This window comes from Kogia breviceps, chromosome 3 (genome assembly GCF_026419965.1).
Source record: "Kogia breviceps isolate mKogBre1 chromosome 3, mKogBre1 haplotype 1, whole genome shotgun sequence".
Taxonomy (NCBI): Eukaryota; Metazoa; Chordata; class Mammalia; order Artiodactyla; family Physeteridae; genus Kogia; species Kogia breviceps.
The window spans coordinates 157,069,432-157,094,170 of NC_081312.1; the positions used below are offsets into that span (position 1 = coordinate 157,069,432).

General features: G+C 47.7%; 1 protein-coding gene across 6 annotated transcripts in view; it reads left to right on the forward strand.

Annotated features, from left to right (window-relative positions):
• APBA2 (amyloid beta precursor protein binding family A member 2) overlaps positions 1–24,739 on the forward strand; it is a 229,487-nt gene that overhangs the window by 176,516 nt on the left and 28,232 nt on the right. For all 6 annotated transcript variants that reach the window (XM_067030092.1, XM_067030091.1, XM_067030095.1 and 3 more), the window contains 2 exons: positions 8,993–9,073; positions 10,139–10,175. In XM_067030092.1, the coding sequence (XP_066886193.1) occupies positions 8,993–9,073; positions 10,139–10,175 (118 nt within the window). The remainder of the gene's footprint in view (positions 1–8,992; positions 9,074–10,138; positions 10,176–24,739) is intronic.

Here is a 24,739-nt window from a genome sequence, read left to right on the forward strand (position 1 = left end):
GTGGGGAGCAGCTGGGGGAGCAGGGAGGGTCTCAGGGCTCCCGGGAGCCCCCGGCCTGAGCCGGCCATAAGGCGAAGAGATTGCTGTTCACTTTGGAGGGTCGCTGTCTTTAAACTGCTCACACAGGGCTTCTCACCTTGCGGTTAGCTGGGGGCCGGGGCGTTTGTAGCAAGCTGGTGGAACCCGTGGGAAAAGCAGCCTGCTGGCCCCCCGCCACGGATGCAGAAGGGGTCATGGAGCTTTTCTCCTTTGAGAATTGAGCTAAATCAAACATGACACTCCCTGTTTCTGTAGCTCTGCCTGCAGTGATGGGGCTCCCTCCTTCCCCACGAGGGAATACAACTGTGACATCCCGGGTGCGAGGCTGGTGCCCGGGAGGGAGGAGTGTCTGAGGTCCTGGCCCTGCTGTCTGGGTGGCCTGCCTCCTTCCCCCGGCCCACCCTCCTCCCCTTTGCGTCCATCAGGAGGGCTGGTCCTGCATAAACTGGTTGTGACCTTCGTGCAGGGGTCTAGTGCTGAGCTGAAGGGGATATCAAAGGCAGAGGCAGTGTGTTTTAGATCTGTCGAGGCCTCTGCTTACTCTTTCTTTCCCTGTTACTTTAAAATTGTAGCTATAGACACATAGCATGAAATTTACCATTTTGACCATTTTAGAGTGTACAATTCAATGGCATTTCGCACAGTGTTGTACAACTACCACTGTTTAGTTCCAGAACATTTTCATCACCGCAAAAGGAGACCCCATACTTATTTGGCAGTATCAGTCCCCAATCTCCCCTTCTTCTAGCCCCCAGTAATGACAAATAGGCTTCCTTCCTGTGCAAGCAGACCCCCTGAGATACTGTGGTTTGGTTCCAGACCACTGCAATAAAGTGAATGTCTGAATAAAGCAAATCACAAATTTTTTGATGTCTCAGTTCATCTAAAAATTATGTTTATGCTATACTGTAGTCAATCAGGTGTGTAATAACATCTGAGAAAACAATGTACACACCTTAATTTAAGAGTACTTTATTGCTAAAAAATACTAAGCATCATCTGAGCCTTCAGGGAGTCGTAATCTGTTTTGCTGGTGGAGGGTCTTGCCTCGATGCTGATGGCTGCTGGCTGATCAGGCTGGTGGTGCCTGAAGGCTGGCTGGCTGTGGCAATTTCCTAAAATGAGACGACAGTGAAGTTTACCCCATCGATGGACTCTTCCTTTCACAGATGATTTCTCTGTCTCATGCAATGCTGTTTGATAGCATTTTATCCACAGTAGAATTTCTTTCAAAACTGGAGTCAGTCCATCCAACTTTGAAATTCTCTTGCTGCTTTATCAACTAAGTTTATGTAATATTCTAAATTCTTTGTTGTCATTTCAACAATCTTCACAGCATCTTCTCCAGGATTAGATTCCTTCTCAAGAAACCACTTTCTTTGCTCATCCATAAGAAGTATCTCCTCATCCATTCAAGTTTTATCATGAGAGTGCAGCAATTCAGCCCCATCTTCAGGCTCCACTTCTAATTCTAGTTCTCTTACTGTTTCCACCACATCTGCAGTTACTTCCTCCACAGAAGTCTGAATCCCTCAAAGTCATCCGTGAGAGCTGGAATCAATTTCTTCTAAATTCCTGTTAATGTTGATAGTCTGACCTCTTTCCAAGAATCACAAATGTTCTTAGTGCCATCTAGAATGGTGAATCCTTTCCAAAATGTTTCAATTTACTTTGCCCAGATCCATCAGAGGAATCACTGTCTATGGCAGCTGTAGCCTTCCAAAATGTAAATATTTCTTAGATAATAAGATTTGAAAATTGAAATTCCTTCTTGATCCATGGGCCACAGCATGGATGTTGTCTTAGCAGACGTGAAAACAACATCAATCTCTTATATCTCCATCAGAGCTCTCGGGTGACCAGGTGCATTGTCAGTGAGCAGTAATATTATGTGCATTGTCAGTGAGCAGTAATATTTTGAAAGAAATCTTTTTCTGAGTGGTAGGGTCTCAACAGTAGGCTTAAAATATCCAGTAAACCATGTTGTAAATAGATGTGCTGTCATCCAGGCTTTGTTGTTCCAATTACAGAGCACAGGCAGAGTAGATTTAGCATAATTCTTAAGGGCCCTAGGAATTTTGGAATGGTAAATGAGCATTGGCTTCAACTTAAAGTCACCAGCTGTGTTAGCCCCGAACAAGAGAGTCAGCCTGTCCTTTGAAGCTTTGAAGCCAGGCACTGACTTTTCCTCTCTAGCTATGAAAGTCCTAGATGGCATTTTTCCAAAAGAAGGCTGTAGTGTAGAGTAGCCACCTTCATGAATGATCTTAGCTAGATCTTCTGGATAACTTGCTGCAGCTTCTACATCAGCACTTGCTGCTTCAGCTTGTACTTTTATGTCCTGGAGGCGGCTTCTTTCCTTAAACCTCATGAACCAACCCCTGCTAGCTTCAGATTTTTCTTCTGCAGCTTCCTCACCTCTCTCAGCCTTCATAGAATTGAAGAGAGTTAGGGCCTTGCTCTGGATTAGGCTTTGGTTTAAGGGGATGTTGTGGCTGGGTTTGATCTTCTATCCAGATCACTACAACTTTCCCCATATCAGCAGTAAGGCTGCTTCACTTTCTCATCATTCATGTGTTCACTGGAGTAGCACTTTTAATTTCCTTCAAGAACTTTCCCTTTGTGTTCACAATTAGGCTGCTCTTTAGTGCAAGAGGTCTAGCTTTCGGCCTGTGTTGGCTTTCCATATGCCTTCACTAAGACTAATCATTAGTTTTTGACTTAAAGTGAGAGACATGAAACTCTTCCTTTCACTTGAACACTTGGAGGCCACTGTATGGTATTAATTGGCCTAATTTCAGTATTGTTGTGTCTCAGGGAATAGAGAGGCCCAAGAAGAGGGAGAGAGAGGTCGGTGGAGGAGTCAGAATCCACACATTTATCAGTTCATTGTCTAATATGAGCGTGGTCTGTGGTGCCCCAGACAATTACAATAGTAACATCAAAGATCACTGATCACCATAACAAGCATAATAATCATGAAAAAGTTTGAAATATTGCACGATTTACCAACACGTGACACAGAGACACAAAGTAAGCAAATGCTGCTGGAAAAATGGCACCAATAGATGAACTCAACACAGGGTTGCCACAAACCTTCAATTTGTAAATAACGCAATATCTGCAAAGCACAGCAAAGTGAAATGCAATAAAACAAGGTCTCTCTGTATAGATTTGCCTGTTTGTAGACATTTCATCTAAATGTAATCATATAATATGTGGTCCTTTGTGTCTGGCTTCTTTCACTTCACAAGATGTTTTCAGGGTTTGCCCATGTTGTAGCATGTATCATGACCTCATTCCTTTTCATGGCTGAATGATGTTCCATTGAAAGGATATACCACATTTTGTTTATCCATTCATCAGTTGACAGACGTTTGGGTTGTTTCCACCTTTTGACTATTGTGAATCATGCTGTCGTGACCTTCCCTGTACATTTTTGTGTAGACACCTTTCAGCTCCTTTGGGTCTACACCTCAGAGTGCAATTGCTGGGTCACATGAGCATTTAATGTTTAACTTTGTGAGGAATCAAAGACTGCTTTTCACAGCAGCTAGACATTTTACATTCCCACCAAAAATGCATCAGGATTCTAGTTACGCTCAAATTTTTAAAAAAGGAATGGCCTGAATGAAGCCTTGATGGCATGGCATTTGGACACACCATTGTTCAAGGGTGGCTTTAGTTGACCCGCATGTTTGTTAATACCCTGGCTGGCCCCTCAGAGTCTGAGGCAGCAGGACCACTGAGTTATGCCTCGGTGCTGGTCGGGAAGCTGTCCTGAGCCTAGACCTTTGTTATGTGCATCTTCCCGTCCTGAATGCCGGTGCCCAGGGCGGTGCAGGACACAGAGCAGATGCCTGCTTGGACTGGCTGTGTGGACGCAGACTCTGGGCAGTGCTTGACGAAGGATGGAAACGTAGATGCCAATGAAAAATCTGGTTCTGCTCAAAAATGCTAGTCCCCCGGGTACCACCTGCCCTTCCTGGGGCCCTGTGAGAAAAGAGTGAATGATGGAGTGGAGAAGTGATGGGGTCCCGGGGGCAGTGGTGGAGGAAGTTTTAGCAGACAAGTCTCAGAGAACAAGGCCAGGCCCCGAGTGGCTTCCCCAGTGCATCTTGTCATGATTCTTGTAAGCCAGAGATCAGCTTCAAAAAGATGCGATCATCCCCAGAGGGATAACTATGATGAGAATAAAGACTTTATCCAAGCTCTCCTCCTCCTGCAGATAAATATCACAGAGTGACCTGAATCGTAAGAGGAATGGAAAAAGAACAAAATTGTCATTTTTTGGAGCCACCTATTTGTCAGGGGATGGATTGGAGGGCCTTTGAGAGAAGACCTGGAGGGTGCTGATCAGACCGTCAGTGGCCCCGTGGGTTATGCTCTCAGCTTGGCCCCATGGGAGCTTCCTCAGTGTTGCTGCCCCAGCTGCCCCTCCTGAGCTGGAATGTCCGATGAGTCAGGCTGACCGATGCCTTTGAGAACAGAGCAAGAAATGACTCCTGGAGAAGACTCCTGCAGCACTTGGGGTTTCTCTGACTTGGAGTTGTGTCTGGGGGCAGGTAGGACAGTCCAGCGGCTTCCTTGGCTTTGTGTTCATGCTGTCTGTGCCTCACTGAGCTCCCCTCCATGTCACTCAAGTGCTTGTCATTCAGGACAGCGCTCGGAAACACGCAGCTTTTGCCAGATGGCGTGAGCAGGCGTGCGCTTGTTTGCTGTTGTTCCATCTGAAGCCATGTGGGGTATATTGCCAGATTTTCAGTTTAATCCAACAGACACAATCAGATTGACACATTAAAAAATCCTAGCTTTAGTTTCCCTAACTAGAGCCAAGATATTTATTCAAATTAGTGTATTTTTCTTACAAGCAAGTCACCTCTGCCCTGAACAGCCATCCCTGGTCCTGGCAGTTGGTGACAAGCCTGTGCCATCACATCGTGCTCTGGTCTCCGGGCTCCATGGAGTGGGGTTTGGGGGGGTCCCCACTGCATTAGCATATTTCAGGTCACATGTTTCACTCACCCCTCCCCCCCAGCAATGGCTGATGGAGGTTCCAGTGGGTGGCACCAAGAACACCCCACTACAGGTACTTGATGAGGGATGTGGCCCTCCCATCCCTGTTGGCATTTTATTTTGAGGTATGCCTGGCTGCTGTACCGTGGGGAGGGCACAAAAGGATTTAAACAGCATCTCCCTCTAAGATCCATATGGGCCTCTAACCATGTTCATTTCAGATCCTGTGTCCCCTGCTGCCAAGCCCCCACCCTGGCCCCTGAGATGAAAATTTGGGCACCAGATGGGCTCTCCCAAGGAGAAGCAGTACAAGTCGTCCTCCTGCCTCTCTGGAAACAACCCCTGCTCTTTGTTATGAGATGCAGTTGTCATGGTGATGAGCGGGTCGGAGGGAGTTAGAGAAAATGTTGGCCTGGAGGGAAGGGTCGAGCCTGTGGAAGCTTTGGGGAGAAGCTGCCCTTGCACGTGGACCTGAGACCTTGTGTTGCCTGTGGTCACCACGTGCTGTGGCCCCACAGTGAGTTGTCCGGGGGATGGTGTAGGGCACTGACTTCCAGCCTGGGTTCCTCTGGCCAAGACCGAACTATGTCCCCCAGAAGGGATACCTCTTCCATTTGCCAGAGACACCCAACACAAGGCCAGCGGCGGTCCTGGTGTTGCCATTTCCCACTGTGTATTCAGCACCTTGATGACAGTCTGTTGCCCCATATGATGGTCCTCTTTCTGCCAGAAATATTAGGTTCTAGCCCAACCTGTAACATTTGTAGGAGTGTTATCTTAGTCCTTTTGGGCTGCTAAAACAGAATACCATAAACTGGGGGACTTAGAAACAACAGACATTTACTTCTTAGTTCTGGAGGCTGGAAGTCCAAGATCAAGGCCCTGGCAGATTTGGTGTCTGGTGAGAAGCCACTTCCCTAAGCAGCCATCTTCTTTTACATCCTCACGTGGCAGGGGAGGTCGAGGGAGCTCTCTGGGATCCCCTTTATAAGGGCACTAATCCCATTCATGAGGACCCCACCCTCATGAGCTCATCTAATCCTAATCACCTCCTAACAGCCCACCTCCTAATACCATTGCCCTGGGGGTTAGGTTTTAATATATGAATTTTGGCGGTGGCAGGGGACGGGACACAAATACTCAGTGTACTAGGTATGGTTGACCCCGTTTTCATTTTTCAGTTGATTGGTTGGTTTCTTTGGGGTTTTTGGAGAATCCTGGTGCCTGTTCGGCTCCTTGTAAGGCAGTGCAGGCCTTCAGGAAATGAAGTTTGTGAACTCAGCCTAGGGATGGTCACCAGGTTAGAAATTTTGCAAACAGGAAGGTAAAATACTAATGTGCTCTAAGTGGACCTTGAAATTGGGAGGTGTACAGGACAGCAGAGGGTTGTCTGGGGCATGTCCCACATTAGAGCCTTACTTAAAGGCAGACAGAAGCACCCTTTGAGGTGAGAGACCCCTTTGGACATTACAGGAGGTTTTTCCTGGTGTGTCTTGTCCACAGCGGGAGGTGCAGAGCCAGTATGGCTGTGGCAGGAGCCCATTAGGAGTTCAGGAAGAAGCCTGGCTCCAGTGAGACCCTGGCAGGAGTGACCCCTTCAGGCTCAGCCCTGCAGGAAGGGGCGCTGTCTGCTCAGCTTGGGTAGCATGGATCCATGGGGGGTAGGTTAGACCTGATAGGAGAAGGATGGGGCCAGACCTGAAGGAGGGCTGTGATGGGTGGAGCAGGGGGCCCCAGAGCCCTGCGTTGGAACAGACTAGAACAGCGGGGCCAGGTCAGGGCCCACCGACGCCGTCTGGGAGCTCACGGGGCTTTGGGGTAGGGGCAGTCCTTTGGGCTTCCAGCAAGGAAGAGGGGACAAAGCAGACATCTGACCCTCCTGGCCCCAGCTGTGCCCTGCACCCGCTCTGCTCCGGGAAGGCCTCATTTCTTCCTGTGGGTTGAGTGAGCCCAGATTACTCTCGGGATGTGGCACAAACCTGCCCGGTCCTTAATGCCCAGCCAGCTCTGTCCACCTCCTGTCTGAACCATCCCCTCCACTCCCGCAGCCTCTGAAGCCCAGTGGTACCTGCAGTCACGGAGAGGATGCTCAGCTAGAATCCCTGGTCTGCCTGGTGCACAACCCCCCTGTTCCCTTCAGGGCTAGGACGGTGGGCCTGGGTCTTTTCATTTTTCTCTAACCCCCACAGAGATCTAATGAAGTCACAGGTCATTGACAGTGACAGTCTAGGGCAGGGAAGACATGACACATGGCTGTGCTGCCTGAGCCTGTGGGTACCTGGCCATTCCTGTCCACACCTGGAGCCTCAGTCCTCTTAACTGTAAAGCAGGAATGGGCACATCCATCTCATATGGGAAAGGATGCGATCAATAATGTTACTTATTTATAAATAAACATAATGTAAATATAAGTATAATGTATACGTATGTTCATATAAATTTATTTATTTGTAAATAAAACTTATTAATGTCATTGGCATCATCATATTGTTACTGCTTGATAATTTATTGCCAGAAAGTTCTGGAACTTGACTTAAGATGCTGGCTCACCAGAGCCTCCTTTGGGGTTTGGACAGTGATTTCAGTGCTTGGATCTGGAGAGATCTTCTGGATAGTACAGGGCACTAAGTAGAGAAAATATACCTAAACTTTCAATTTTGTTCATCGAAGTAAGAGGAATTTTGGTTTGATGTCTTCCTTAAGAGAAGACTTATGACATGTCCTTGGGGCATTTTTTCCTCTAGTAGTAGATTGACTAATTTGCATTAACTAAGGAATTTAGATTTTTGAATTTGCATTGAACTAAGAATTTAAGTTTGTTAGAAATATAATTTTAAACCTTGGACACTGTTGTTGGGAATGTAAAATGGCTTAGCTGCTGTGGAAAACAGTGTGGTGGTTCCTCAAAAGATAAAAAATAAAATTACCATATGATCCTGCAGTCCTACTTCTGGGTATATATATATATACCCCAAGAATTGAAAGCAGGAACTCTGAGAGATATTTGTACACCTGTGTTTGTAGCAGCATTATTAAAAGATAAAAATTAAAATTACCATATGATCCTGCAGTCCTACTTCTGGGTATATATATATATATACCCCAAGAATTGAAAGCAGGAACTCTGAGAGATATTTGTACACCCGTGTTTGTAGCAGCATTATTCACAACAGCCAAAAGGTGGATGCAACCCAGGTGTGCCTGGACTGATGAATGGATAAACAAAAAATGGTCTATATAAACAGTGGAATTATTCAGTGGAATTATTATTATTATATAAATTATTATTCAGCCTTAAAATGGAAGGACATTCTGACACCTGCTACAACAGGGATGAACCTTGAGGACATTATGCCCATTGAAGTAAGCCAGTCACAAAAAGACAAATCTTGTATGACCCCACTTGTACGCGCTCCTTAGAGTAAATTGATAGCGGGAACTGGTGGTTGCCGGGGGCTGGCGGTGGGGTGGGAATAGGGAGTTAGTGTTTGATGCGGACAGAGTTTCAGTTTTGTGAGATGAAAAGAGCTCTGGAGATGGATGGTGATCGTTGCATAATAATGTGAAAGTACTTAATGCCACTGAACTGTACACTTACCAATGGTTAAGATGGCAAACTTTCTGTTATATGTATTTTACCACAATTAAAAAAATAATAAGCACGAAATTAGAAAATATGATTCAGATAACTTTTTAGAAGTATAAAAGTTTACTTATTATTGGCAGAAAAGTTAAATTATATCTGTATGCGCACATACATACCTATATACACATGCATTTTACAAAATTGTATCATAGTGTATCTCCAGTTTTGTGTCTTGGTTTATTTTCCTTTTTTAAAATTTAAATTTTTATTTCTTTTATTTTATTTTTTTGTATTTTTATTTTTTCTCACATGTGAAAACACCATCTTTGTCTTTAACTTCCCGGTTTCCAGGTCTGCAATGGTTTGGAGCAGCCGAGGAAGCAGCAGCGCTCTGATCTCAATGGCCCTGTTGACAATAACAACATTCTGGAGGTAATTTTTACAAGGAAGAGAGTTCTGGCCCAGGACCCTGATGTGGGAGCTGCCCACCCTGTCTTCACGGGCTCCCGCTCTCCACCATGTTCTTGTCCCACCCAGTGCCTGGGGGAGGGGGTTCCCATCAGGCAAAGCCCGGTGGCCCTGCAGGAGGAGGAAGGGAAGGCCCTTTCCTGTTGACTCAGACCCACACCACGGTGTGCCCATGTGTTGCCTTTGGTGCGTGGGGGTCATTGGTGCTCCCTGATTTGACAGACTCATTCTATCCCACTATCTGACAGTCATGTTCTAAAACAGGATTACTCAAGGGTGGCACCATTGACATTTGGGGCCAGATCCTTCTTTGTTGTGAAGGGCCGTTCTTTGCACTGCAGGGTGTTTAGACACATCCCTGGCCTCTACCCACTAGATGCTAGTAGCAGCCCTCCTCCCCACGTTGTGACAACCAGAAATGTCTATAGAAATTGCCGTATGTCCCCTTGAGGACAAAAATCACTTGGGTTGAGAACCACGGTTCTAAACCAACAATGTGGTTTTAAAAAACAATCCCATGTAAACTTTCACTGACATGATTTGGAGGTTATTAGAATGAGGCCTTAAGCAAGTTATTTCCCTTTTCTGGGTAACATGGTTTGGATGAGATTTTCTAACTTGGATGAAATAACTGTGGCCACCCATGCAGTGGCGTCTGATCGCCTTCCTTGCTTTTAAAGATGTGCCTGGAAATTCTCATGCCCACCAGTTAGGGGACCACTGGGTGTATTCCTTCTAGCTGTGATATGCTAATCTGGTTTTAGCTGATGACCTTTTGTACCTCAGGTTTTCCATGAGAATTGGTTACATGTACCCCACCCAAAAACATCCTGGCGCCGGAAAGACACTGGTTTGCTGTAAGGAGCTGACTTCTTGGGAAGACCGGTTATAATTAATTAATTATGGTAATTAATTAATTACCATAATTAATCACCACCATTAATTATGGTAATTAATTATCTTAGCCTAGATCTTATGGGCCAACTACTTAAACCTATTGTGTGTGTGTGTTTTCATATTTCCTAACAGACAAAGAAGGTGGCATCATTTCCAAGTTTTGTGGCTGGTAAGTGACTGATTTTTCTCTCTTAGGGGGCAGCGGACATATTTTTATGTCAAAGCAAATGGGACTTTGACTTTTGGTTTTCTCCTGCAAAGCTTGTGTAGAAAACACACCTTCAAGGGGAAGGCAGTTCTACAATAAGGCAGGGTGCTCTGCCCCATGTCATCAATGGGAGGGGAGAAGATAACAATTGATTAGGGAACAGGAGACCATCCCATTTAATTACACTTTCAGTAATGGCCTCACACATGACACGATGATTGAATTAATAGATTGAAATGTCTCTGTATAAGCTGCTAATTATGATCTAACACTTTTGATTAGGGTGGATATAATTGCACACAAATTCAGACTGCTAGTTTGTTTTTTGAAGACTCTTCATTTCCTTCCATTCTCCTGTCTCTTTTGAGGAGGTTAATATTGCATTTCAACGTTCAATTAAAAAAAACCCCAGCTGATCTGTTCTGTGTCACTTTTGGTGTGGGGAGCACTCCTGCTTGGCTGTTGTCTGAAGGTCATCAGGGAACCCCGGGCAACTCCTTTAGGATGCCCTCCAACCACATGGTAAAGAGCCTCTTAAAAGTAAGATCTTGGGCTTCCCTGGTGGCACAGTGGTTGAGAATCCGCCTGCCGATGCAGGGGATACAGGTTCGTGCCCCGGTCCGGGAAAATCCCATATGCCGCGGAGTGGCTGGGCCTGTGAGCCATGGCCGCTGAGCCTGCGCGTCCGGAGCCTGTGCTCCGCAACGGGAGAGGCCACAACAGTGAGAGGCCCGCGTACCGCAAAAAAAAAAGTAAGATCTTTGCTTTTCCAGGAGGCTGATTCCTACTCTTGCTAGTGTGTTACAATAAACAATATGAAGTTTATTAATTCTTTCGATAAGCTGGTAATTGATTTTTATGAATATAAAAATCAAGGAGCAAGGTCAATTAATCTTCAGAAATAAATGACTTTAGACTTTTGCTACCCTGGTTTTCTTTTTTAGTACTAAAAAAACCTGGGAAACGGAAGCCCTTAAATTCCCTTTCAAGGGACTGACTGGTTTAAATCAGGCTAGCCCAACTCAAACTGGTTAAAAAGTGAATTCACTGGCTCAACCCGGTTGCAACTGTTTCCACGTTATACTGGCTCGGTGTCGTTCCAGCTGGATAAAAACCAGTTTTGAACTGTTGGAACCAATATTACACAATTCAAATAGCCTTGACCCCATTTTGACCAATTCCATTAGGCTCCGATGGATTTCGCTCAGCAGTTTACATGTGGTTTGGGGTACATTTTACCTGGTTCAGACTGGATCACACTGGTTTTCATCAGGTCACAGTAGATTATGATGATCTCAATCCAGCCTGCTAGTGTGGTTGTTCTGGGACCCAGTGACTGGCAGGACCCAGCTTCTCCTTCATAGGGGAGGATGCAGTACATCTCAGCTTCAGTCTCCTTGGTGATCAGGATGCCAGGATGGGGCTGTGCCAGTCCACTGGTCTGGTGATGGAAGCTCTTGTGGATCCAAGAAGCTCGCTTTTTTTTGTTTGTTTGCCTATTCCGCGTGGCTTGTGGGATCTTAGTTCCCCAGCCAGGGATTGAACCCGGGCCCCCCCGCAGTGAAAGTGCCGAGCCCTAACCACTGGACCTCCAGGGAAGTCCCAAAGCTCACTTTTCAACATATTTCAGGGTGCCACTTGGGCAGGACTCCCTCAAACTGTCTGGGGGGATGATTTGCACATGAAGCTCCCCTGGCTAGAATCAGCCTCATACCTGCAGGGAGGGGCGGGGGAGGGACCTGGAAGCAGAGTCGTGCCTGGGTGCCCCGAGTCATACCTCTAGCAGTCAGACTTCCAGAAGATTCCCCGCTCTGTACCAGCTGACTGTTGTAGACTAAATCAAAACAGCTGCCTCCAACCCACCCAGACTGGCTAAGGCTGCTTGTGACCAGCTCAAACCACTGTGGACTACCTTACTTTAGAGTGTCCTGTAGAAGAGAAGCCCTTCGACTCTTACGAAAATGTAGCGATCTTAAAGCAAACACACACCCCTTCATAGCAGAGGATTCATATTCAACAAAGACTTGAAGGACCAAAAGTCTGACTCAGGAACAGGAAGAGATAATGATGAAACACCCTAGGATGAAATGAATGTGGGGAAACCACCCCCAAATTAGACACCTTGATCAGTTAGAAATGCATTTCCATGCACCTCCTGGGAGCTTGTCCAAACAGGGAAGCTTGTGTACAGAGGTCCAGAGGCGAGTGGCTCCTGGCTCCATGGTTTTGTGACACAGGGATTGGCCTTCTCCTCAGGTAGGTCACCTAAGCCCCAGCCAGTGTCCATATCCTTCCAGACACCACTTCCTGTTCTGGGCAGGAAGCAGAGAGAAAAGGGCAAAAGTCCACACCAGCCGTGGTAGAGATGGGAAAGATGGTGACTGCGTCTCGATGGAAGATACATCTTTGGGGGATACAAAGCTTTGGACTTCCCATGGAGGGTGCCTTGTAACCGGATGTGTCCCTTGAGGGGCCCCTGGAAGCCGTACCCATGGAGTGAGTGTAAGAGATGTTGTCTCCTGGGACACTGGGACGGCTCCACACACCCTCCCTGATGGGCGTTTCTTACCCTTGTGTTCGAGGCGAGCCCCTGGGCGGCTGTGTGGACACTGCGTGGTCTCTCGGAAGAATCCAGCCGACAGACTGTGCTTCCTGCCTTGTTCCCTCTTGAGGAAGCAGCCCCACGTGCGGTTGAACTTAGGAACCCTCATGACTCTGAGTGTTTAGTTGAACCTTAAAGTCCCTGATGACCTCTTTGTCTCCCATCGGCCAGAGATGTGCCAGTGACTGCACCCTGAACCTCAGGGTTGCCTGGACCACTGGGCTTCCAGGAAGGAGGGGAGCAGGTCTGGAGAGGGGGCTGGAGGGGACATGCCCTCGGTGTCCACAGCCCGTCTGGCAGGCGAGCATTCCAAGTGCGGGGGAGTCTTCGGGCACGTTCAGTCCTGCGGCCCAAGGTCTCAAGGGCTGAGAAGACACACTGTGACCTTGAGGAGGAGTGGGCCTTTTGCCAGCTCTGCACTGCGGGAAACCTTCCTGGAACCTTGGTGAGGGAGAGCCTTCAGTCCCCACTCACGCCTTACTTCTTCACATGCTATATTGTTAATAATAATGAAAGACGATAGTTAACAGTTACAGTGATGCCGTCTTCACATGTCTCAGGCGCTGGGTGTGGGCCAGTCCCTGTGCTGGGCCCTGTGCATCTCCTTCACGTCAGCCTAACTCACAGGTTAGGAAGCAGTGAGGCTCCTCCGAGGCCCCAAGGCTGCCAGAGGGCGGAGCCGGGCCTTGGACACATGTCTGGGTACTTGACAGCCCACCCTACTCACCAAGCTGGTTTCCTGACTGCCTAATACGCCTTCATTCAACACCATCAGTAACAGGCCAGGTAGTCCTTGTCAGCGCTACTTGAGCCCGGCACGGTGCTGATGCCTTAACCACGCTGACTCGGTGACCGCCTAACAACCCCCAGTGACGGTGCTGCCACAGATGAGTAAACCGAGGCTCAGAGAGGGCTCATGGTCAGGTGGTCCCTGCACAGGCGGGATGGGAACCTGGGCTCGGAACCGGGCTGGGGTCTGAGCTCGCCACGCCCTGCTGTACTATCCGAGCTGCCCGCCGGGTGCAGCAGGAGCGGGGGCGCCTTCACCTGGTGAAGATGCATGGCTCCAGTTCTGGGAGTCCACTGAGGATAACCTTCTGGATATCAGAGCTGCTGGCCCCACTCAGGCTCAGAGTCACCAAGTCATTGAGGGAAGAGCTCCCCCCGGTGACCACCGTCTGTGGGAAGACTCTGGCCCTCTCCGAGCCTCTTGGTTTGGGAGGTTGACACTGCAGGGTACCTGTGGAGGGTGGACCCATGCACAGAGCTCTCCCACCGTCCCGTGGGGAGGCATCCCAGGCGGCAAGGAGCAGGAGGAACGCCAGGGTGTTCCCTCCCGCAGGCCGTGGAGGTGGCAGCATGCGTCCACGTGCTTCTGAATGAGTATATGTGAAAGTCTAGCTTTTCTATCAAACCAGACATGTGCTTATTAAAACCCAAAGGCTGGTGCTGGTCTCAGGCAATGGAGCCCCACAGCAGCAGCTTTGGCACCAAACAAAGGCTGATAGATGGTGTTCTGTTCCTCACACTTCTCTCCCCCTGGTCCAGCAGCCAAGGCTCCTGTGAGGTGTCCTGGACCAGACCCTGGGCTCGTGCACAGATGCCGCTGGTCCTCCAGTCCAGTGCCCCTTAAAGGGGTCCTTACACCCTGTTGTCTGAACCTGTCAGTGTCCCACGTGGGTGCTGGGAGATCATGGGGGCCTCATCCCCCGACTTCCAGGCCTCGAGCTGAGCTCATCTCACACCTTCCGTCTCTAAGGGGTCCTCACAGTGGTGACGAAGCCACTTGGCTGTGTTCATACACTGGGCACTTCAGATCTGAGCCTTGGTTTGCTCTTAAAGTAAGCAATTGGGGTGAACCTGTCCAGATAAGACTCCTAAGTTGAAGGCAGCTCTCACCTCCTCCTTGTCAGCCTGTGACAGGGGCAGGGCATCCGAGCCCAGAGCAGGCCTGGGTGGACACGTGGGCTATAGGCCGGAGGGTGGGAGTCAGAAGGGAGTGGAGCGTTCCAAAGAGGGCTTAGGAAAACCAAAAAGACTTCTTGTTAGAAGCAAACAAAACCATGTGAGATCGTGTCCCCAGTATTCTATTTGGTCAGCATGAATAGGGCTTGGACCTGTTTCTAAATGGGAACATTTATTCACCAGTAGAGGCTTGTTAAGCTTTCTGTGAATAGTGCTTGGATCAATCCAAGAGCCATAAGAGTGGAAAATGATTTCTACCCTGGAAATCCCTGTGGTACCTTCCCCTTTTCTATCTGCACATCCCAGACCCCTAATCCCTCTCTGCAGTAGAAGCCATTGTTAAATTTCCTGTGAATCCCACCAGAAATCTCCTGGACATATATAAGACTATACGTAGAGCTTTTTATTTATTTTTAAATATTTTATTGAAGTATAGTTGATTTTAGACCTTTTTCTTAAAATAGATATGGGCCACATGGGTCTGTACTTAGCTCTCTCACTTCTTGGTAGATTTCACTTCTTGATAGATTTATTGGCAGAGACAACAACTATAAATTCACTTAATTATTCAAGTGGTAACACAGGAGTCAGTGATGTGGCCCTAGGATGCCCTACGGTGGGGTATTAATCAGCTCCCTCTGGACTGATGGTTACATGGTTTCCACTCTGTGCAGCACTGAGCAGCCTTGTGGGTGAGTGCTTGTGATCAGGTGTGAGTTAGTTCTTTTCTTTTCTTTCTTTTTTTTTTTTTTTGGTTGCATTGGGTCTTTGTTGCTGTGCGCAGACTTTCTCTAGTTGTGTCGGGCTACTCTCCATTGTGGTGCACAGGCTTCTCATTGCAGTGGCTTCTCTTGTTGTGGAGCACAGGCTCTAGGGGCGCAGGCCTCAGTAGTTGTGGCTCACGGGCTCTAGAGCGCAGGCTCAGTAGTTGGGGCACATGGGCATAGTTGCTCCACGGCATGTGGGATCTTCCCGGACCAGGGCTGGAACCCGTGTCCCCTGCATTGGCAGGCAGATTCTTAACCATTGCGCCACCAGGCAAGTCCCAAGGTGTGAGTTGTTTTAGAAAAGCACTTCCTGGATAGAGCAGGGTTGCAGGTTAGCATCATGCCTTCTTGGATAAAGATGACCAGATTGTTTTCCCAAGAGGTAGAGAGGTCACATGGGTCTCCATCATGTGTGAGCATGTGGGTTACCTGTACTGTGTGCCATCCCCCTGTTTGCTCTTAGCATCAGGCTAATGGGTGGAAAGTGGTATCTTGGTAGTTTCACGTGCATATTTTCCATCAGAAGTGAATCCCAGATACCATTTTCCTATGCTTGTAAGCTGTTTGTGTTTCTTTCCCTGTGAATTGCATGTTTATTTCCTTTGCCCATCCCTCTATCAGATTTTTGGTGTTTCTTATTTATTTGTGCTGTTCTTTACATATAAAGGAAATTAGCCCTTTGATTTATATTGCAAAAGTTTCCCCCAGGTTACCGTTGTCTTTTGAATTTCTTTTTTTTTTTTGTACATTTTAAAATTTGCTGAACATTTTATGTAGTCAGGTGTATTCATCTTTTTCCTTTGAGGTTACTGAGTTTTTGAGATTAGTATGACCTTCACAGTCCTAAGATATTTTTAAGATAAAGTTTTCTTCTAGAGCTTTTATGATTTTATTTTGAATTAATTAAATATTTGATTTATTTGGAATTTATTTTGGTATATGGATCCAGGAAAAGTTACATTTCAAATGAGACAGCTAACCAGTTGTGCCAAAGCTATTCAATGAATCTTTTTTTCCACTGGTTTGAAATGCAGCCTTCATCATACATGAAATTTGCCATGTACATGTAGGGCTGTTTCTAGATCTGTTACACTGATTTGCCCACTCAGGTTCCCCAACCAGGCTGCTTGCTTTCCTGGATTTATGCTGCATTTTATTCCCTGGTACAGCTAGTTCTTCCCCTTGCCACCATCATTCCTGATCACAAATTCCCTGGATCCCCATGCATATTTATTTTTCCACAGAAACTTTAGAATCAGTTTATCTAGTTATGCAATAAAAATTCCTATTGTTTTTTAAATTTGGCATGCCATGCATTGAATTTATCTATATAGGGGAAGTGTCAGCTTTACAATATAGAATCTTAGCCAGAAAAGGACTTATCCTCCCATTTATTCAAGCTTGTTTATCTTCATCAATACATTTTTTTTCGTAAAAATCCAACACACATGTTGTTAGTTTATTCCTTGGTGTTTTATCCCTTTTATTGCTTTTGTAAATCTTATCTCTTGTTTCGTTATTTTTTTCTAACATATTACTATTTGTAGCTACAAAGAAATCTATTGATTTTTTAATATATTAAATTTGGAACAACTGCCTTAATGAATTCTTTTCTTTTTTGAGTAGATTTTTAGTTGTTTTCTTGGGTTTTTCTTGGTACACAGTCATGCCGTCTGCAAATAAGAATGATTTTTGCTGCTTCCACTCTTGTTTTCTGTTACTTTTTCCTCTTGTCTAATTGATTGGGTAGAATACAAGGAACAGTGCTATAGAATAGTGATTTCTTTTAAAATGATGCCATTTGGGGAGATACATCCTTTTAATTTTTTATCATAAAAAATTTCAAACATATACAAAAGCAGAGAGAATACTATGATGAACTTCCTGTGCCCTCAGCTTCAGTCTCGACCTGCTCACCGCCAGTCTTGCTTCATCTACATCCCCACCCTCTACTAGATTATTCTAAAGCAAACCTCAGCTCTCACTATCCTCTTTAAATGTTTTGAATATGTATCTCTAAAAGATAGGAAGCTTATGTTTAAAGATATTGCAATACTATTACCACAACTAAAATAAAATAATCATTTCTTTGTATCATTAAATCCCCAGGCAGTGTTTGCCTTCCCCCAGATTACAGTGTGCTTATCCGTATGAGGGTCCGGACAAGGGCCATGCATTGAGATCAGCTACGCGTCCCATTCTCTTATGTGTCTTATTTTATAGGTTCTCTATCCATCTCTCTTTTTTCTCATCTACGATATTTTTGTTGTCGCTCTTGTGGGAGAATCTGTATCATTTGTTTCATGGAGTGCCCTGCAGCCTGGATTTTGCTGATTGCATCCTCCTGTGGTTATTGCTGTAAAATGTTGGGTGTTTAGATAAAGAGGCTTGATCAGATTTAGTCTGATTGTTTGGGGGCAAAAAAACCCAACCTTCATAGGTATTGTGTTTTTCTATCAGGAGGCACATGCTGGTTCTTTGTTTCTCTCTTTGTAATATTAGCAGCCATTAATGATCATTGTCTAGATCCATTAATTGATTAGAGGTTACAAAATGATGTTGTTCTAGTTCCATCATTTCTCATTTCTCCTTGATTATCTGGAGTTTTCCTCTGCAGAGAAACTTGCCCTCGTCAAATGTTCAGTTACCCAGAGTACAGTTCATATAGGAAAAGCTAGTTAACTACTTGATTTCTTCTCTTTATTTAAAAATTTTTAAATTAATAAGTTTCCCTAACAACCTCTAAAGATCAGCACCATCAGGCGCTCTAGGGCTGAAGCACGGTTGGCGTGTCACACTGCGTCGCGGATGTTATTATCCTTATTGGGGTTGAGGTTGTCCTGTCTTTGGCCAGTGGGAGCCTCCCGAGGTTGGTTCCCGAGTCCTGTCAACATGACCCCTGTCGTCTTTGGTAGCTTCCTTGCTTTCTGGTATGACTAGATATTCCAGGCTCATCTTAAACACCTCTCGCTTCAGGACTAGGACAAGTTGTTTCTAACAGGAGCCCTGGGAAGTAGTACTTAGAGACTGTAATCTCACTGTGGGTGCTCATTGCTACTGATTTGGTCGGAAGGGTAAGAAACGTATCTGTGGTGGGATGGCTCCCAGTGAGCCCCACCTGCTGGTATGCGTGGCCTTGGGTAACCTCTCCCCTTGAGAGTAGGTTGGACTTACTGACTCACTTCTAGTGGACAGAATATGACAGAAGGGATGTCCTTCCCAAGATTAGGTTACAGAAAGCCTGTGACTTCTTTCCTGCTCTCTCTTGCTTGCCTACTCTGCCACGTTGTGAGTGGCTCTGTGGGATAGATGCCCACGTGGGGTCTCTGGCCAGCGGCCTTATAAGTGAACTTGGAAGTGGATCCTCTCCTATTAAGATGGCTACAGCCCTGATTGTCATGATGATTCCAGCCTTGAGAGGGACCCTGACCAGAGGCACCCAGTTAAGCCACACCCAGATTCCCCACCCACAGCAACTGAGATTATGAATGTGTATCATTTTAGCTGCTAACTTTGGGGATAATTAATTACCCATATGTATTTATAAGTAACTAATATTCTGTATATTTTTAAGATGAAATACATCATGATTCCTACTGATGCTTTGTTAGCACTATAGGGCTTTTTACATTTGTATCTTCCTTTTCCTATGTCCCCAAATCCCTAGTCTCAGGTCACCAACATAATTCTGCATTTGTTTTATTCCACTAATCATACAGCAGTCACAGAATGGCAATACCAATGTCACCGAGGACACTGGATTACAGTATAGATACAGTAAAGATTTGTTTGCATTGACTTTTGTCTTTAGAGTATAACTCACAAGGGATGTACCAGCAAATCACTGCATTTGACGATCATTCGGAATGGTTCTTCTCTTTGTGATTAGGTCATAACTGGATACACATTTAGATTCATTTTTCTTTTAAATCTTAGGAATTTACTTTTTAAAATTTAATCTCGTTTTATAATTATATAAAGTACTTATTACATGGTTCAAAAATCAAACATACATAATAGCGTATATGCACAGATATTCAGTTCCTTTGCCCGTTACCCCTCTCCCCTCAGTCCTTTCCTCCCACTGCAGATAAGCATTTTTGACATTTCACATACTTTTCTTATAAGCCTATCTTCCCCTTTCTTGGGTAATGAGTTGGGTAAGCCCCTTCCCTCCATCCCGCTTTTTTGACTTAATCCTGAATCCCGGATCTGACGAGTTCCACGCTGAGTTCCACGCTGCGCAGGGCAGGGCAGTGTGTGGAGGACTCTGCTGCTCCAGAGACCCGCCCGACCCCCGTGCAGCTGGATGTTCCCTCTGCAGGAACATTGGGGTGGTTTCCAGGTTTTTTGCTGTTACAAATAGGGCTGCAGGAAACAACCTCATGCATATGCCTTTTCCTATTTTTGCCAGGTTTTGTATTCATTCTGCTTTTTCTGGGAGGGAATTCTCCCGAGTCACAACCTGTTGTGGGCAGATTTATGCACTGTATCAGGCTTGGCTTTGACCTTTTTTTCCTCGACTCCCTGTTTTTGAGTCACTTCCTCCTAGTAGTCAGTGACTTTATCTCCAGCCAGTGTCTAATGCTCCGCCCTGTGGTTCCCTCAGCCCTTTCCTCAGCAATGCTGCCACCTGCCTGCAGACCCAGACGTGCCCCCCACCCCACCCTGGGAGTGTTCCGTGGTCTGGCTTTCAGACAGCGTCTTCTCTTTTACATCAAGCTTACAGCATCACCTTTACCCTTGCACGGCTTCTCAGTGGCACTGTCCTGGCTGTGTTGGGGCATCTGGCTCTGGGACAGGCCGATGCGGTGGGCAAAGGTATTGGGGGCAGGCAGAGCCCCCCCGGGGCCAGACACCACCCCCGAGTCTGCCCAGTCTCATGTTCCTCCCTCTTGCCTCCTCTCCCTGTTTCAGGCCCTTCCCAGGCCAGCTTTTCCATGATCTGGGTGCTTCCTGGACGTGGCCTCTGTGCCCCGCCTGCTCCCTGTTTATCCTTCCTGCCCTGTCCAGTCACGGTTATGCCCCTCTTCCCGGTGGAGTCAAGTCCCCCTCTGCCTTTTGGATCCCCAGCCCATCTGACATCTTTCCTCCCCTGTATCTTCCACGCTCCTGGCCACTGGCTTCTGAACACAGTGTCCTGCCCTGCGTCCGTCCACACCCCCATGCTCACTTCCTCTGCTTCTTAACTGGGACTTGGGACTGGCTGCCTCCTTCTCTCTTCCTCCCTCACACCCCTCAACCCATATGCAAGGTCACTGCCCTATAAGCACTGGGGCACCTTTCTCCTCCCATCAGTGCTGCACAGCTGGGCATGCCTCCCTATCTAAGGCCCCTCTTTTCCTGACCTCCCTCCACCTTCTCTGTCTGTGTGCCCTTCTTTGTCCGTTTTGCCGGTCACTTTCCACCGCCTGGACAGAGAGCGTCGGAGCACCCTCCTCCCCTTGGTGATTCTCCCATGCCTGCAGCTTTACTTGGCAATGACATGCAGTTCCCTGGGACTCCTGAGTCCAGCTGCCCCCTGAGCTTCTTTTGGGGGACTCCAGGCTCCTGCCACTAAACTTGCTCAGAATCCTCCCCACCCCCTAAGCTCAGAACTCTCCCTGGGTCGTCTTCTCAATGAGTAGCAGCTGTATCCATCCAGCCCTGCAGTGAGCTCTCTAGTTCTCCATCCTTCCTCCTCCAAGCCCCCTCCAGGTCCTACTGGAGGGTGAATCAGTCTGTCGCTGTCTGTTCATCACCCTGTTCCACATCATCATCATCATCATGACCATCACCATCATCGTCATCACCACCATCATCATCACCATCATCATCACCATCACCATCATCATCACCATCATCATCACCACCACCATCATCATCACCACCATCATCATCACCACCACCATCATCATCATCACCATCATCATCACAATCATTATCACCACCACCATCACCGTCATCACCATCATCACTGTCATCACCATCAATATCACCATCACCATCATCATCATCACTGTCATCATCATCACCAGCACCATCATCATCACCATCACCATCATCACCACCATCATCACCATGATCATCACCATCATTATCACCACCAGCACCATCACCAGGACCATCATCATCATCACCATCATCATCACCATCACCATCACCATCACCACCCTCACCATGATCGTCACCATCATTATCACCACCATCATCACCATCACCACCAGCACCATCACCAGGACCATCATCATCATCACCATCACCATCATCATCACCATCATCACCATGATCATCACCATCATCATCATCACCATCATCATCACAGCACCATCATCATCACCATTATCACCATCATTACCATCAGCAGCAGCATCACCATTATCATCACCATCATCACCATCATCACCATGATCATAACCATCATTATCACCACCATTACCATCATCACCATCACCAACTCCATCATCATCACCATTATCACCATCAGCATCATCACCATCATCATCATCACCATCATTATCACCACCACCATCATCACCATCACCATCATCATCATCATCATCATCATTATCACCACCATCATCATCATCATCATCATTCCTCATCATCACTTGCTTGCTAGGACTCCTTCAGTAGCCTCCCAGCTTTTTCCCCTCCCTCCCCTATGCTGTTTGCCTGTCTGCAGCCTGAGTTACTTTCTAAAGGCAGAGAGCTTGGGCTCCTTGCCTGACTGATACCCTAGAGTGACAGTCCTGGGTGTGGCCCCAGGATCCTCACATCTGGCCGGCACTTGCTCTGCAACCTCAGTTTATCCTAACTGCTGGCCCACCCCCTGCATCCAGCAGTTGCACATCTCCCTGCCATCCCAGGGCCTTTGCACCTGTTTTTGCCTCAGCCTGAGAAGCTCTCTCCTCCTCTCCTTCTGTGGCTTATTGATTCCCTTTCACCCTCCAGAGCTTAGCTCAGAGGGCAGCTGCCCCAGATCCCTCCCAAAAGCGGGCTTCCCTGCTGCTCCTCCCCAGCCACTGTGTTCTGTCTTTGAGCCACTCACCATGGGCCATCCTGATGCATCTACTTTGTGACTGTGGGCTCTGTATCTTTGGTTACACAGCGCCTCGTGGACAAGAACTTAGAAATGCTTTGTGCCTGAGTCAGTGACTGATCTTGGTCAAAATTATTTGACTCCACATATGACTTCAGCTTCAGCTGTTTTTAAATGACCTGCCACCTCCCACCACCCCATCAGGTACAGGGTTTAAAAGAGGGTCATATCACTTGCAGCCAGGAGGTTCTGGGTGTTGGGTGATGGTGGAGGCTGTCACCCAGGATGTAGCTGCTTTGGGTCTGGTCCCGGCTCTGTCGCTTACATCTGCGTGATGCTCTCCGCCCCCCCCCCCCACCCCGTGGCATCCCTTTGCCCTCCAAGCCTCCAGGCCCACGAGGTCATGTAAGCATGTGACCTGCCCTCAGGCACGGTCTGCTGTCAGGCCGCTGCCCCCCTCATCTGGCCCCGGAGGCTCTGCCTTATCCACAAACAATGACTTGTCTTTTGATCTGGATGCAAATGAAAGCTAGAATTCATCAATTAAGGCTTTGCATTTTATATGCTTTTAGCATTTAGGAAACTCAGACTTTTAATCTTATCTTTGCAAAAACCCTGTCAAGATAGAAATCAGGAATCCTCTCCCTCCACCCATTTTGCTGATGAGGAAATTGAGAGAAAAAAAATTAGACGGCTGTCCCCAGGGCTCAAAACCTGGTCCAGCAGGGCTAGCGGAAGAGCTCAGACTCAGCCAGCTCAGACTCAGCCGGGTCTCTGGACCCCCAGCCCGGCTCCGTGCATCCCCTTCGAGCTGACCCTGCTTCCCTGCAGACATCTGGGACCTGCGAGGATGTCACTTGATCATAACACCCAGAAAACACATCCCTTGTCACTGTTCCCCATCCCATCATTTGGGTCTCGCTTATCTGTTGCTCCTAAGATGAGCCTTTTCCATCATCAGATCCAGACAGTGTCAGTGTACCTTCAGCCTGGGTTTGGCTTCCTGCACACTGGTTCCCAGCCTCTGAAAAGACCTTGCTTCTGAGTTTGCTTTGTTCACACGACTCTAGGTGTCCAGAGACAGGGCACCTCCCTGCTTGGCCCCCCTTGCTGTCCCAGCACCCAGGACATGGCCTGGCCCTCAACGCGGATGGGCGGCAGGGGGCGGGGGTGCCTTCCCTGTGCTGCAGAGTTGGGGGGGCAAGTCCCGTGCCCCAACCCCCCGGCACAGTCCCCGTGCTGCTTTCATTATTAAAGTACTTGGGGACCCCTTCTCTGTGCCCGGACCACTGCTAAGCCCTGGCCCTAACTCCCTGCGCCCTGGGCCCTGGAGTGAGCCAGTGCCCAGGCCAGAGGCCTGGGGAGTCACTGGCTCTGTATCGGCGCCCCGTCCCAGATGGCTCTTCCTGTCTTGGGTTGTCTGAGAGGCTGAGCACAGCCGCAGGCTCCCCTGTTGCTCCCGCAGCAGGGGTTCTAGAAGCGGGCACAGAGCAGGGCTGCCTTGCAGTTGCCCGCAGCCAGGATCACGCCCTCTCGGCCTCAATGCTGCCTTGAAGCCTGACTCTCTCCAGTCCGGGTTGGGCTTGTGGTGATGACGGTGCTTTGTGACCTTGATAATTTGAAGTACCTGCCCCACAGAAATCATTTCTTCCTGCTCTGCCCCAGAAAGGGCACGCTGGATCTGCGAGCCCAGCTACAGAAAAATAGGATGGGAAACCCTCAGTTTGAACATTCATCGGGGGACAATGTGACTTTCTTGGGTTGCCCTTTTAAACACTGAAAGGGTGAGATTATAAACCTGCCAGGAGCTAGGTCCCCACCAGGCCCTCCAGCCCCTCTCCCCACACTCCCCCCACCTCCCCCTCCTCCCCGCCCCCCGGAGCCCAAAGCCCACTCCCCCCAAGGCTGCGGAGCACTTTGACCTCCTCCAGATCCAGCCAGGTCAGCTGCTTGCGCAGAACCTTCCCACAGAGACAGATGTGGTGGGGAGACCACACTGAGGGGGCTGTGAGCCCGCGGGGACCCCACTGAGCAGTTTGTCACCTGAGAACGAATGTGCAGCTTCACTGACACGACCCCAGACCGACACTGGATTTGGGGCAGCTTTCTACACTTATTCTCTGAAATGTTCCTTCTCTTGAAACCTCAGGAGAAGATATGTATCTGGGGT